We start from the raw sequence: 14,054 nt of genomic DNA on the forward strand, positions 1-14,054 counted from the left end.
GGGCCTGCCACTCCCAGCCTTGCACCACTGGGGGTCAGCTCATTTGCTGCCCCTTCTGCCACAGTTCTGGGAGTCACTGCCCTCAATCCCTCTTACTGCCCTTGCTTTCTTTGCCCCAGGCCCAGGGATGATGCTCCAGCACCCATCCCTCGCCTGGGGTGCCTCTGGGGGCCTTGAGTGGCCTGGGAGCAGGGTTGCGGGGCAGGTGCCCAGGTGACAGAGGTCAAGGGCCCCCAAATCTGGCTTCAGTCTCAGCACCACTTAAGGCAGACCTAATTCCTTGACTCTGGAGAGGGAGAAGAGAGAAAGAACCCACGGAGGCCTTGGAAGGACTTTTTTCCTATGGCGAGGGGTGGGGTATTGGGATACATTTGGTGTCCACACAGGAAAGGGGGACGTTATCACCAAACCCCAGGTTGGAGCCCAGGGCCTCAGGCAGGAGAGTTGGGCAGGGAAGGGGGTCTCGATGGCAAGGAGGTCCTCCGAGGACCCCAGCTGCTCCCTATTGGGGCTACTGCGTTTCACGTGCCCCAAACTGTTCATCCACAAGATCCAAATGGGATCGCGGGTCCTCCTTCTGACCTGAGCCTGAGGCCGGGCCTGAACCCCTCTAGGAGGAGAAAGTGACCCGGCTCCCCGCGCAGGAAATGCAACTGGCCGCTGGTGTCAGTTGCAGGAAATGCAAAGGCAGCAGGAGGTCCCGATACCGATCTGATCCCTGACAAAAGACTCAAATGACACTCGGCTCTGTCCCCCGGCGCCGCCCGCAGCCAGACCTTCGAGCCTCCGCGGACCCTTCTGCGCGCCTCTCGGATGCCCGGGAAGCGACCTCCCGCGGCTGGGTCGCGTGGCCGGCCCGCTCGCGGGCTCGGGAGGCTGGGAGGGGTTGCATTTTCCAACCCCCTCCGAGACCCTCGGATCCTGTCCTGCCCGAGCGAAGCTTCTGGAAACATCCCTGTGCTTTCTACTCTCGATTCCTCATAGGCCCAAGTCCCAAGAGGTCACGGTCTCCCGAGGGAAAAGGAGCCACCCATCAATACCCACGCCAACCTGGCACCACGTGAACGCCCCAGTCACAGCCCCGGCTCCCTAAACCTGGCTGGCGGGGGGCCGCGGCGGTCCCGCGCCAGCAGAGGGTCCAACGTGCCGTGTCCCCCCAAGTTCCCACTGTGTCCGGGGTGCGGGCTTTGCCCAAGTTTGCTGGGCGATGCCCTTCCCGGAGCCCGACTCGTGGGCCGGGCGGGAGGGGCGCGTGATTGACAGGCTGAACTACAGACTCATCTCTTACCTTAGGCCGCGGGCGCTGATTGGCTGCTCGCTGACATCCTCAAACCCGGCTGCTCCGCGCTGGGCTCGGGAGGGGGGCAGCTGCGGGTGGAGGTGCGCTTCTGACAAGCCCGAAAGTCATTTCCAATCTCAAGTGGACTTTGTTCCAACTATTGGGGGCGTCGCTCCCCCTCTTCATGGTCGCGGGCAAACTTCCTCCTCGGCGCCGCTTCTAATGGAGCCCCACCTGCTCGGGCTGCTCCTCGGCCTCCTGCTCTGTGGCACCAGGGTCCTCGCCGGCTACCCAATTTGGTGGTAAGACTCGCCTCTTATCTGCCCGCGGCCAGATTTCTCCGCGGAGCCCCAGGGAGGTGGGGGGCGCTAGCTGGGGGTGGGCTGCGGCAGGGCTGGGGCTCCTTTCTTCTTACCTCCCTCCAGCACCCCGACTCGCCCACCTCCCTGGATTTTCTGCTGGTGTCGCCTTCAGAATCCAACTCCTGGTTTCTCTGATAATCACCATTTTCCCTGCTATTCGCTGCAGAGGCTGGAGGACTTTCCCCGTCTCAGAATGTCTCTTATTCTTAGATCCTAACCCTCCACCCGTCCCAGTCTGGGGGCCCCGAAGACCCTCCATTTGCTTGCAGTTGTCTTTCTGGCAATCCATCGATGTCCCTGGGGCCCAGCCACTCCTCTTCTCCATTTTGGGGTCTTCATGGGCAAAATCATCCTGTTCCTTCATTGCCACCCTCACCTCCTCCGGCGCCTCCATCAGGAGATTTCCCCACAATAACCCCCCTGTGCCTTCAGATTTTAGACCCCAGTCGCTTCAGGGATCCCCCAGGGCAGGGGGGTGGGGGGTGGATTTCATCAGATTCTCCCCACTCTGCTCTAGATTAATCTGGAGCCTCAGAAGTGAATATGGTATTTGCTGATCCGAGATGCCATTGAATTCAGATTTAATTCATTTCTTGCTTGTCCATCCTGGCAAAAGCGGGGCTTCTTGAAAATGTAGTTGTTTGGGAGGGGGTGGGTTTGTTCTTTGACCAAAAACCCAATTCTCCATGTCAAATTCGTTCCTTTTGGAAAAACCCGAGGACCGAGGAGAAAGGGAGAGAGGGAGAGGAGGATCCCGGTCCCCGAGAAATGTGGATACAAAAGACATTTTTAGTAAATAAGGCTGGGAAACCAGGCGCGGTGTTTTGGCGGGGGCCGGGTGGGGGGTTGTGCGTGTATGGGGGAACTGGCCGTGGAGTAAACAGCCCTTTGGGAGCCCCAGTTCCAGGGAGTCCCCTTGTTTTCCAAGCGGCCTCATCGACACCCAGCAGGTCCCAGAGGCCAGAGGGGAAAGACACACTGAAACCAGTTCTCTAAATTACACCCCGCCTCTCCTCAGTCTCCAGCCCCCTGCATTCCGGAAAACTTTAATTAAAGAATCTTCCCCTCCTGGATGTAGGAGAGGCTCGGCCAGGGGGTGGGGGGTGGGGGGTGGAAGGTGAGGAGGAAGAATTTGGGATCTGTGAGTTAGCAGAGGGACTGTGGCCCTGGAATGAAAGTCAGAGAGGAGTGCCACCTGCGTGTCCGCCTTTCCCTTAACCACCCTTTGCCCAGCTTGGGATAGGGGGAGCAGAGCAAGGAGATTTGGGGCCACACCCCGAGTCTGCCTGCAGCTGTTTGGGGGTGGCAGCATTTGTGTCTGGGTGTTTGGGGGGGTCAGGATGGGAATAAGAGCAGTGTATGGCCAAGGGTCTCCATTTAGAGGGTACTGAGAGTTGCTCCCAGGACAGACATCCGAGGGGAGGTCTTTCTTCTGCCCAGCCCTTCCTTCCCCGTGGCGATGGGCTGGCCTGAGGCCTCCTGTACATAAAGAAGTCCCCAGGGTGGCCAGGGCAGCCAGGGATGCCAGGTTGGGGACTTTGCCAGTTGCGAGGAAGGCTGCTGCAGAAACCAATCCTGCCCCACTGGCCCTTCCCGACCCTCTTCCCATCCCCTGCCCAAGGCCATGCTGTTCTCTTCTTTCACAGGGACCTTGGGGGTGGGCGGGGAGGGTGGGAAGAGAGGGCTTGGAGCCCCATAGGCTGCAGGAACCAAGGGGGGAAGACCAGCTTCCCCTATCCTATGAACTGGACAAGAGCACTTCCGGGGTCAATGCTGGTGGCTGGGGGGTCTGCTGTGTAATGGTGTATTGGGGAGCATCCCGGTAGGGACCACCCAATAGGAAGGTGTTGGAAAAACCTGGAAAGCCAGGACATTGGCCCTAACATAACGCTGGACACATGGCTTGTTTGGGGTTGGCGGGGACAGGGATGCTGCTTTGTCTGAGCAGTGTGTGTGTGTGTGTGTGTGTGTGTGTGTGTGTGTGTGTGTGTGTAGGCCTATGACCCTAAGGAGTGTCATCTGTACACTAGTGTGCCTCTGTGTGAAGGAGTGTCTGTACCTGCAACTGGATGACTGTGGACGTGAACTTGTGTGAGATGTGCCTGAGGGTTCCATGGCCCGTGACAGGGTGTACTGTGTATCTGCACACAAGTGTCGGCAAGTGGTTGATTCTCTGTGAGCGCGTGTGTATGTGTATGAGACAGAGAAAGTCTAGAAGTGTCTATGCCCACATAAAGGTCAGCACCTGTGTCTGCTTATGACGCCACATGACTATGTTCATGACCAGGCATGTGAGCGGTGCGTGTGCGCGTCTGCATGCGTGCACGTGTCTTCATGATTGTGTAAGGGGAAAGCTCCACAGATGTCTTTGTGCATGGATATCAGTGCTTATGGCCATGAGCCGATTGTGAGTATGAGTGTGGTGAGGGCTATGTCTGAGTTTGCCTGTGACCCTGTCCTCAAGTGCTAGTGACCATGGCTGGGCCCATGGCTATGGATAGGTTTGCAGACATATGACCTGTAAGCGTGAATGACATCCCAAACTTGGGTGCTTGGTGGGCGTCCATGGTCCTGGAGGGACAGTCCAGCAGACACAGACAAGGGTCTAATGAGGAAGCTGCAAGGGCCACAGTGACCTGGGATCCGGGGCTGGGCAGCATGGGGAAGGGGGACGGCGCAGAGCCTTCTGTGGCACAAGCTCATCCTGTCTGTCTGAGGACTATGGTCACCAGCCCTCCCCTCTTACACCGTTTGTCTTTGGGCTTGGAGCTAGGGTGGTGGGTGTCATGTTCTCAGGGCCGGGGCAGGGGGCCAGGGCTGGGACAGTGACAGTAGAGTAGAGGGGCCTCAGATTCCTATCCCTGCTCTGCCCCCAGGGCAGCCAGATACCAGTTCTTTAGCCCATCACGGCCTGCCCTCTTTGGCCCTCCCAGCTCACACATTCCCTAGGAGAGACTTTAGGGGGAAATAATTCAGCTGGGATTTCTGCCCCTATCACCCCTCAAGGAAGGCACCCCCATCCCAAGCGTCCTGTGCTGCTCAGGCCCCAGCCCTGAGAGAAGGTAGACCAGAAGCCTGAGCTACAAGGGGCCTCAGACAGAGGCTCATGGAAGGAAGAGACACGTTCCAGGGCCTCGCAGCCAGGTAGTGGCGGAGCTGGGACAGGAAGCAGTGGCAGCAGCACTGATTTCTATAATTCTTCTTGTCAGTCCCAGTTAGCGCCTGGTAGAGGAAGTTGTCTTTCTTCTCCTTCCTGGGGGAAAAATGAACGATCTTATTAGGGCCTAGCCTAGTGCCTGCTGCATTCCGGAGGCAGAGGCCCTGATGCAAGGGGCCTGTGCTGGGGGTCGGGAGCCCACCTCTGTGGGACACATCCCTCTGGGTCTCTGTTTCCTTACTCAGGAATCACCAGCCTGCCCCTGCTTCACAGCTTGGGTGAAAGTGCTCCGCAGAAGTCAAGGGCAGTGAGCCGGGCAATAACAGCTGAGTTCTCTCTCCACCATCCTGGGAGCCATTTCCCCACTCGAGCACTTGCCCTAAGCCCTGCCTCAGTTTCCCCATCTGTCCGATGTCCCGCTGCCTCCCCCACCCACTCCCACCTCCACCCGCCTTTCAGAGGCTTGTGAACATGTTCAGTCAAACCCCGTGGGGGTCAGTGGGCTGGGCCCAGGGAGGCACCTGGAGACTGCGGGGGAGGAAGGCCCCAGGCCAGGTGTTAACACTTGTAACAGGCAGGAATTACAGCTGGCTGGGGCTGGGGCTGGCGAGGAGCTGAGCTGGCTGGAGGCTGTTGATCCCACAGACAGACAGACAGACAGACAGATGGGCAGATACCAGATCGGATGGCCAGGCTTTAACCGGGTGGTCTCTCCCTTCCAGGGCAGGCCTTAGCCTGGGGGGATGTGGTGGGGAAATTAATCCAGGTCTCTTGGAAGTGAGTTAACAGCCCTCCTGCCCGCCCCACCCCCCATTGTGGGCGGGGCTTGCTGTCCAAAGGGAGCAAAATTGGTTACTGATCTGTTTGTCTTCTGATGGGACCACATTTTCCCTAAAAAACAAAAACAAAAACAAACCAAACAAACAAAGCAACAACGACAAAACGCAGGTCAAATGTTACTCTAATACCAGGAGCCTGGAGCTGAGTTATGTTCTTGGAAGAACCTGCTTTAATATGTGGGGGGGAAGGTATGGGGGGTGGGAAGGGGTAGCAGTCGGGGAAAATTCTCCCAGAATCTCAGAGCATTTTATCAACAGCTCTGTGGCCATGAGGTGAGGGATGGGTAGTATCTGGGTCTTGAGCATCTCCCTCACCCCAGGTATCCTGAGGGCCTCTGGTCTGGGAGGGCCTGGGACAGCTGCTTGGTGGAAAGAACTTTTGGGGGGAGGTCAAAAGAGGCAGGAGCTGGACTGCAGTGCCAAGTCCTTTAGTGGGCACGCTCCCCTCCCTTCCTGCAGCTTTCCCAGTGGCAAACCCGGCCAGGCCCTGCCAGCACCCACACCCTGTGGCATCTGGGTGCTTGCTCAATCACTGGTGCAGGTGGAGAAACTGAGGCAGACAGAGAGGGCCTTAGGTAGAAATCCCCAAAGAATAGGCTCAGCCAAGCAGGTATCTCCCATCCTTCCCACTACAGAACTTAATGCTAACAAACCTGAATGGTACTCAGGCAGATGTAGGATGGAGAAGGTGTTATGGACACCAAGTGGGCGAAGGGAGCTATGAGCTTGGGGTTTTCCTCTAGACTTTGAATAGCTCTCTCCTGGGTCTGGGCAGGAGACAAGGAGCTTGGGGTTGGGGCAGGAGAGGTGACTCTTCTCAGAGGATGTAGCTATCGGACCCTTCCAGGGAGCGTGGGAAAAACCAAGACCTTTCTGGCTTCAGAATGTGGTCAGCCCAGGGGTTGAGGAGGACCTGGTCTTCTAGCCTTTTCTGCCCACCCTGCCATGAGCCACAGAATCCTTCTAAAGCCACCAAGGAGGGAAAGGACATTCTCTACTCCCTATCCCTAGTTGGGGGAGGAGGTTAGCCTAACCCCTTCCTCAAAGGTTAGTGCCATCCTGATGCTACATCTACACATTCATGTTACCTGGGTGCCAGGAAGTGGGTAGAGCTTGAATGCAGGGACCTGTGTCTGGGTGTGGAGTTTACCAGTGACTGGCTGTGTGACCCAGGAAGAGTCCCTTTCCTCTTCTGTGCTTTAAGCCCTGTCCTCCCTCTGGGCTTCATTTTTCTTGAGCAGCCTGAGGGATGCCTTCTGCCTCTTGGAGTCTACAGGGCTATGACAGGGAGCTGATTCACGGCTGTGAAGCAGGGAGCTCCAGGTGGCCCCAGTGCCACTACCCCCGGGAGCCTATCTCCCCCAACCCTCCCTCGCCATTCAGACAGTCAGAGCCTGCCTTAAGCAGCCCAGCCCTTTCGTTCTGCAGCCCCATCTGACCTACATCCCAAAGCTGGCTGCCCCACTACTGCCAAGCCTGCCTGCTTGCACCCCCAAACCTCATTTTCCCCAAACACTCACGTTCCTCTGGAGCCAGGCTGCCTACATTCACGTTCACACGCTGGGTAACCTAGGGCAAGTTCACCTCTCCGAGCCTCAGTTTCCCCATCTGTAAAATGAGAACAGTGACTGTTTCTACCTCACAGGGTTGTTGTGAAGATTAAATGAGTGAGTACACGTAAAGCTCCCTAAATAATGCCTGGCATACCGGAAGTACTATATACATATTATTTTCACCCCCTGTGCGCAAGCTATTTTGACTCCTTTAAGTCCTGGATCTAAACTTGCCTCTTCCAAGAAGCCCTCCCAGGTTGGCCCCACATGGCTCTGTTTTCTCCTTATCCTCAGAGCCAGCTTGCCCTGTTATACTTGGTACTGGTGACCATGAGCCTGTGGCTTTATGCTTAACCTGAGGAAGTTAGGCTGGGCTAACCTAAGCTCAGCTGTTTGCCTGCCCAGGAAAGGGGTGGGTAGAGAGGGCACTGTAGTCTCCCCTAACCCTCCTCCCATCCTACAGTTTGCTGGACTCTTGCAGCCACTGCCATTTCCAGCTGAGCCACCTTGGGCTAGGCCAGGGAGGGGTAGGGGAGGCAGGTTCACGGCAGGGGGGTTGGGAGGGGGGGAGTGGCACTGGGGCCGCCTGGAGCAGCCCGAGCAGAAGTTACTCCTCCAGGAGCTGAGAGATGATTCAGAAGGTGATTTACAGACGGAAGGCAGAAAGCTTGGCTCCTGGCAGAGGCCTGCTGCTTAATTACATTCTTTGGCGGGTGGAGGTATGAGTGGGGCAGCAGCAGGGGAGCATCTTCTACCCCCTCCCCCTCCAGATCTTGTCCCTGTAGCTGCCCCAACTCCAAGCAGGGTCCCTTGGTCTCATGCTGCTAGAGAGGGAATTCCCTGTTCTCAATGAGGGACTAGGCCGGGGGGCAGGAAGAGCTTCTGGGGGTCAAGCGGGTGGAGAAAAAGGGAAGAGGCCGGAGTCCCAGCTCCTGGGACTCCTGCAGGGGAGTCTGGGATGCAGAGGGGGCTGGAGATCACTTGGTCTCCTCCCTGCTCCTGGGCAGGTGAATAGCTAACCCACCTGGGCAGAGGGTTTCTAGAATCTTCCTGAGGGTGCAACCCCATACTTTCCCCCCAGTGGCCTATCCTACAGCTGCTTCAGGGTTCTTCCTTCAAGTTGGCTCCATTTCTGTTGCTTGGTTCTCAGTGGGCTGGGGGCTGGGGATCTGGCTCTGTGCTCAGAGATTGAAACCCAGTTCTTCGGCGTTAGGCAACCTGTGGTACGTGGCACAGTGGCCGCCTTAGATCCAGAAGGTTCTCCAGGCAGGGTCAGCCTTGCATCGGAGGGAGAGAAACTTTCTTATCCTCACATTAAACTAATGTCTCAGGGAGTTGCCACAATTCAACTGCTAAAGCTAAAATCACTTCTGTGCTGCTAACAAGCAGTCCCCGTTCTGTCGGTTACTGGCTGTGGTGATGTCTGGGTTCCCTCTATGAACACTGACCCGTGCGGCAACCAGCCTGACATCTCTCCACTGTTCCTTAGTTCCCATGCAGCCTCCATCACAGCTTTGAAACCCCCAAACTCCGCCTCTAGTTCTTGAGGCCAGCAAGGTGTGTCGGGGGCAGGGGGTAGGGAAGCCCAGGACGATGGAGTCTGTTTAGCATGCACAGCCGGGAGGAGTTGGCAGGGGTCAGGATGGGGACACTAGACAGCTCTCTGGTTCCCCCTGAGGCGAGCCTTCTCAAAATGGCCTCATTATGTGTGTGGAGTGAATTCCAGAAATGTCAGGCACACCCATACATCTAGGGGAAGTATGTTGGGAGACAAGAGGGGGCAGTGTGGGGCGGTGGGAGGTTTCTGGGCAGGGAGTTAGGAGACCTGAGACCCGGCTCTGCCACTGGCTGCAGTGTGACATTAGGCAAGTCCCTTCACTGTTCTTGACTCAGTAAATAGGGGAGTTGAACAAGCTGCTGGCCTTGGACTTCCAGCTATTCGGATTATCTGTGTCTGGTACGTGGGTGGGGGCAGTCACTTGAGAGCTGACCTCAGGGCAGTGTGGGGAGGACTGAGCCCAAAACTTTATACTCAAACAGCTGTGAGATCATGGATGAGTCTCTAACCTCCCCAGGCCTCAGTTTTCTCATCTGCAAAACGGGCCATGATAAGGCTGTTAAGAGCTTCAGAGGAATACTCTTTATGAAAGCCCTGGAGAAATATGAAGTTCTTTCCAGAGAAGCTCTCTGTCATTGCTGGTCCTACCAGAAAAGAGGAGTAAGAGCCAGCCCCTAGTCAAAGGGTGCTAAGGATGGACCTGGCAGGACTCTCTGAGTCTTTGAGCTTGAGATTTGGTATTTCCAGCAGAGGAGGAAGGAATGGGAGCCGGACAGGGGAGTTCTCAGCTCCTTCCTGAGGGGGTCTTGAGGTTCAGTGGGGAACACCGAGGGGAGAGAGCAGAGGTCGGAGGTCAAGTGGCCACAGGGCATGCCCAGGTTCACCCAAACTAGTGCAGAGATCACAGGCCTGACCTGGGCTTAGCCAGGTGTAGGATTTCTAAGCAGGGACACAGTGGTGGGAGATGGGAGTAGAGGTTAGGAGGAGTAAGGGGAGAGGGCCAGGAGCTGGAAGGGGCTCTTCTGAGGTCTGTGGCCATCAGGAAATCCAATCACCTGGATGGGCACCAGCAAACTGGGAAACCATTCACTCAAGCTAGGCTGGAAAAACAGGAAGGACCGTGTGTGTGTGTGTGTGTGTGTGTGTGTGTGTGTGTGTGTGTGTGTCCCTCTCTCTCTCTCTCTCTCTCTCTCTCTCTCTCTCTCTCTCTCTCTCTCTCTCTCTCTCTCTCTCTCTCTCTCTCTCGGTGGTGAGGGGGATGGGAGCAACAGGACCAAACGCCCTGCCCCTGGGCACAGAGTCCCACTTATCTGCCAGAGCCAGCTGGGCCAGCGAGGAAAACCGAGGAAAACCAATCTCTCCTCGCAGGGCCCATTGGGAATGCAAATAGGGGCTGCGGCAGCGGGAGTGAGCCAGCCTCCTACATCCTGTCCGGCTCACCACGTATCTCCCTAACCTGGCTTTCTGAGGCTGTCTCTCCCCTGCTCTAAAACCTCCCATGGTTCCCCACTTCTTGTCTGGCACCGAGGCTCCCTAGGCTTGGCCTCCACCCATATCAGCTGTACCTTTCATAATCCCCCACGAGCCTCCCAACATCCCTCTGTGCCTGTTCATGGAAATACTTCGCCACCTCCTCTCTCCCCTCCCCACACGCAACTGCTGAAATTCCATTTTGCTTTCCAGACCCAGACCAAAATCCTCTTCCTTTGGGAAGCCCTCCTAGATTCCCGAACCATTGCCCTGCAAGCAGGGAATATGTCATCACTCCCTTCCCTCCCCACCTCCCCCCAGCCATGCCATGTATTCCCACCACCTTCTCCCACGGGCTGTGGCGTCTTCTGCTCCTCTACCAGACTACAGATACCTTTTAGCCACCTCGTGCTCTCCTCCCCCAGTGCCGAGCCTATGGTGGGGGTCAGTAAACAAAAACACAGCTCTGTGCTGCGTGTAAAGGCAAGCGGGCAAAAGAGGTTCTGAAGAGAGCCAGCTTTACACGGTGAATCACGACAGTGCCGTGAGCGGACTGGAGGAGCAGAATGAATTAAAACCTCGTCCCTGGGTGTGACCCGGGGTTCAGGGCTCGGAGCACAGTGCTTCTACTGACTTTGGAAGGCAGCTGAAACTGATTCCCATTGCTCAGCTCAGGCCCCACGTGGCTAACAGCCCCTAGGTTCAGAGGGTACCCAAGAGGATGGGACCCTGATCTGAGTAGGCTGCCGTCCCAGAAGCTGAGGTGCACCTTGTCTCCATGGGCTCAGTTCCCCTGGGATTATTTTTTCCATCCCAGCTCCATTTGCAAATGTTTCCTATCCGTGTCATATTTCTCCCTCACAGCTCACACGATGCTTAGGTGTCTGAGTCTTTAGCTTAAAAATCCCATTCGGTGGGACTTGTTTCCCTATCCAGGCGTGGGTCAGTATGTTTGTTAATGGTGTGTATGTGCCGGTCCCTATACACCCATCATGATTTAGAACGAAACCCTGCCCATTTTACAGATGAGGACTCAGGTCACAAAGCCTGTGCTCTGAACCCAGGCTCTGTTGGGCCCAAAGCTTTTTCCTTCTACCACCATTCAGACTCAAAAGTGGATTTCTTGGGAATTCCCTGGCAGTCCAGTGGTTAGGATTCCACGCTTCCACTGCAGGGGACCCGGATTCGAGCCCTGGTTGGGGAATTAAGATCCTGCAATCCGGCATGGCCAAAAAAAAAAAAAAAGTGGACTTCTTACATGCGGCAGGAATTTACTTATTCATATTCTATGTTGGTCCTCAAAGGATGGCTTTGAGTCAAGATTACATTTGACCTTCAACTTGAAAGCTGCTGCTTTGTGTTTGTTGATACTATTTCTGAACCTCTGGGAGGTCTCTTATTTGGGGACATGTGCAAGTCACTGGCAAGCTTTCCACATCTACGAAACTGGCAGTAGTGGCCCTGTGACTGTTTTGTTGCCTGGGTGGGAGTGGAGGGAGGGTGGCCTTGGGCAAGTCACTACTTCCCGGGCCTTCGTTTTCTCACCTGTGAAATAGGAAGAAGGTAGAGTCATGACCTCTCACCCCTCACATTACTTCCAGCTGTAAGATTTCTCATTCTACTTAATCCCTTATGCTCCTTTGCATCCAGCCCCCATCACACATACCAGAAAACAATAGGACAGAATCCTCTTTCTTGCCCAAAACAATTCTTGTGTTAGTATCTCTGATATAGATGATTTTTTACTTGACTTTTATACTTCAATATTCACCTTGATCTCTCTCTGAGGAGCTAGGATGATTCCTCCTTGCAGTTAAAGTATGTTTCCCTTTCTGTCCTGACTGTGAGAAAACTAAGTCAAACGTGAGCTCAGTCCTTGCACCTGTATTGACCTTGACTTGGTGTATTTGTCATCTTCTTCACCTTAATCCTGATTTTCTATTTTCATTTTGTTATTCAATCCCATGTTTTTTTTTTGTTTTTTGTTTTTTGTTTTTGCGGTACGCGGGCCTCTCACTGTTGTGGCTTCTCCCGTTGCGGAGCACAGGCTCCGGACGTGCAGGCTCAGCGGCCATGGCTCACGGGCCCAGCTGCTCCGCGGCATGTGGGATCTTCCCAGACCGGGGCACAAACCCGTGTCCCCTGCATCGGCAGGCAGACTCTCAACCACTGCGCCACCAGGGAAGCCCCCAATCCCATGTGTTTTGTGTTATAAATTCCTTGAGGGCAGGCACTGTCTCCACACCGCTGTCTTCTCTGTGACTGGCAAGTACGTAGTAGTTGCTCAATAAATATTTGTTGCCTTTGGAATTTGTTGCCTCAGGCACTTCAAATCCTTCTGGAAAGAGGCAAGGCATACATAAATTTAAAATATTGCTATATCAGAGAGCTGGCCCTCACTGGATTGTTTTGGGTTGCAGGAATTCTGATCAGTTTCTTTCTGTTTCTTTATCGTCAGAGTGTCCTCCAAGTCTACAGAAGCTTTTTCTTTGGGGAAGTCACCATCTTTTCTTTTCTCCATGATCTTCTTCATTCTAAACTTGAAGCTGATACATAATTTTCCTCTTGGGAAGCTCTCTTATTTCTGGCCAATGGTTGTGCTTTCCTCTTTCCCTGTCTCCCTTCACCCCTGGTTCCTCCCGCCTTCCTTTGCCCTGGAAGGCAGCCAGTGCTATTGAGGCCATTCTGCAGGTGACGGGATGCCCTGGTAGCATCCACCCTGTCTCTCCAGCTGGGCTGCTCCCACCTCCCGCCCCCCAGCCATCTTGAGAACTGCTGTCACTGTGGGCACAGGTGGGAAGGAAGAGGGAGGCCCGGGCAAACATCGCACACATCCCTCGCTGCCAGCCAGGCCCTTCCCATTAGCAAAACCCTAGCGGGGCACTGGCTTGACCTGGGAGGTGCTAAGCCCCCATCAGTGGGGGGAGCCTCAAGGAGGGACAGAGAATGGCTGGCGAAGGGGGGCCAGGCTGGCCTCACCCATCCGCCAGCAAGGTGTCCTCTTAGCCTCTCACCTCCTCTCTGCTTCTGCACCTCTGGGACCACCCTCCTCAGCCCCTAGACTTCAGGAAGGAGAATGCCGAACCACAGGCCGGGTGGTCCTCCATCCTAACTGAAGCTTCTGCAGGAGAGACTCTGCAGCCTTCCTCAGCTATCAGTAAGGAAGGAGTCTATGACCTTGGCACTGTCCTTGAAGCTAAAAGAGCCCCATGAGATTGGCATCTTCATCCCCATTTAATCTGTGAGAAAATGGAGACTCTCAGAGCCCAAGCAAGGAGCTGGGAAGCAAGTGGGGAGGCAGGATTTAACGTTCAGCTGATAATTCATTGTGTATGGTGTGTGCTGAGGGAACACAGCACACACTTGAACTCATCCTCCCAACACCCTCGGGAGGCAGATACTCTTGCTATCCCCATTCTACAGATGAGGAAACTGAGGTCCTGAGGAATCCACTCCATTGCCCAAGGCTCCACAGCTGGCAAACCCCAGAGCTCCAACCATGACACAAACTGCCTGGAGCCGAGCTCGCCAGGCTTCACAGCCTGTGACACCACATCTCAACAGTCAGGAAGTTCCTCCTTAGGTCTGACTGCAGTCTTTCCTGACTTAGTCCAAGCCCAGATTCTCTCATTTGGTCTCCTGGGGTCATGAGCTTCATAGTAGATTTTCAGCTTGACTCAAGGACCAGGATGCATTGCTCACTGAGTCTTCCTTTTTCCAGAACAATCCCTCCCAGATGACCCAGTCTCCTGCACACCTTTAACCATCTTGTTCTCCTTCTGATCTCTCTCCAGCTTCTCTACGTCCTTTTGCCAGTGCTGTGACTCATAGCACAG

At 55.2% G+C, this 14,054-nt stretch overlaps 1 protein-coding gene across 1 annotated transcript in view; it reads left to right on the forward strand.

Moving 5' to 3' along the window:
- Positions 1-1,293: 1,293 nt before the first annotated feature.
- WNT3 (Wnt family member 3) overlaps positions 1,294-14,054 on the forward strand; it is a 48,554-nt gene continuing 35,793 nt past the window's right edge. Inside the window, 1 exon segment of the mRNA XM_089901364.1 lies at positions 1,294-1,581. Coding sequence (XP_089757490.1) covers positions 1,502-1,581 — 80 coding nt within the window. The 5' untranslated portion in view covers positions 1,294-1,501.

The sequence above is a fragment of the Delphinapterus leucas genome, chromosome 19, assembly GCF_059928025.1.
Source record: "Delphinapterus leucas isolate spDelLeu-1000000601 "Yukka" chromosome 19, BTC_Dleu_Yukka2, whole genome shotgun sequence".
NCBI classification, from domain to species: domain Eukaryota; kingdom Metazoa; phylum Chordata; class Mammalia; order Artiodactyla; family Monodontidae; genus Delphinapterus; species Delphinapterus leucas.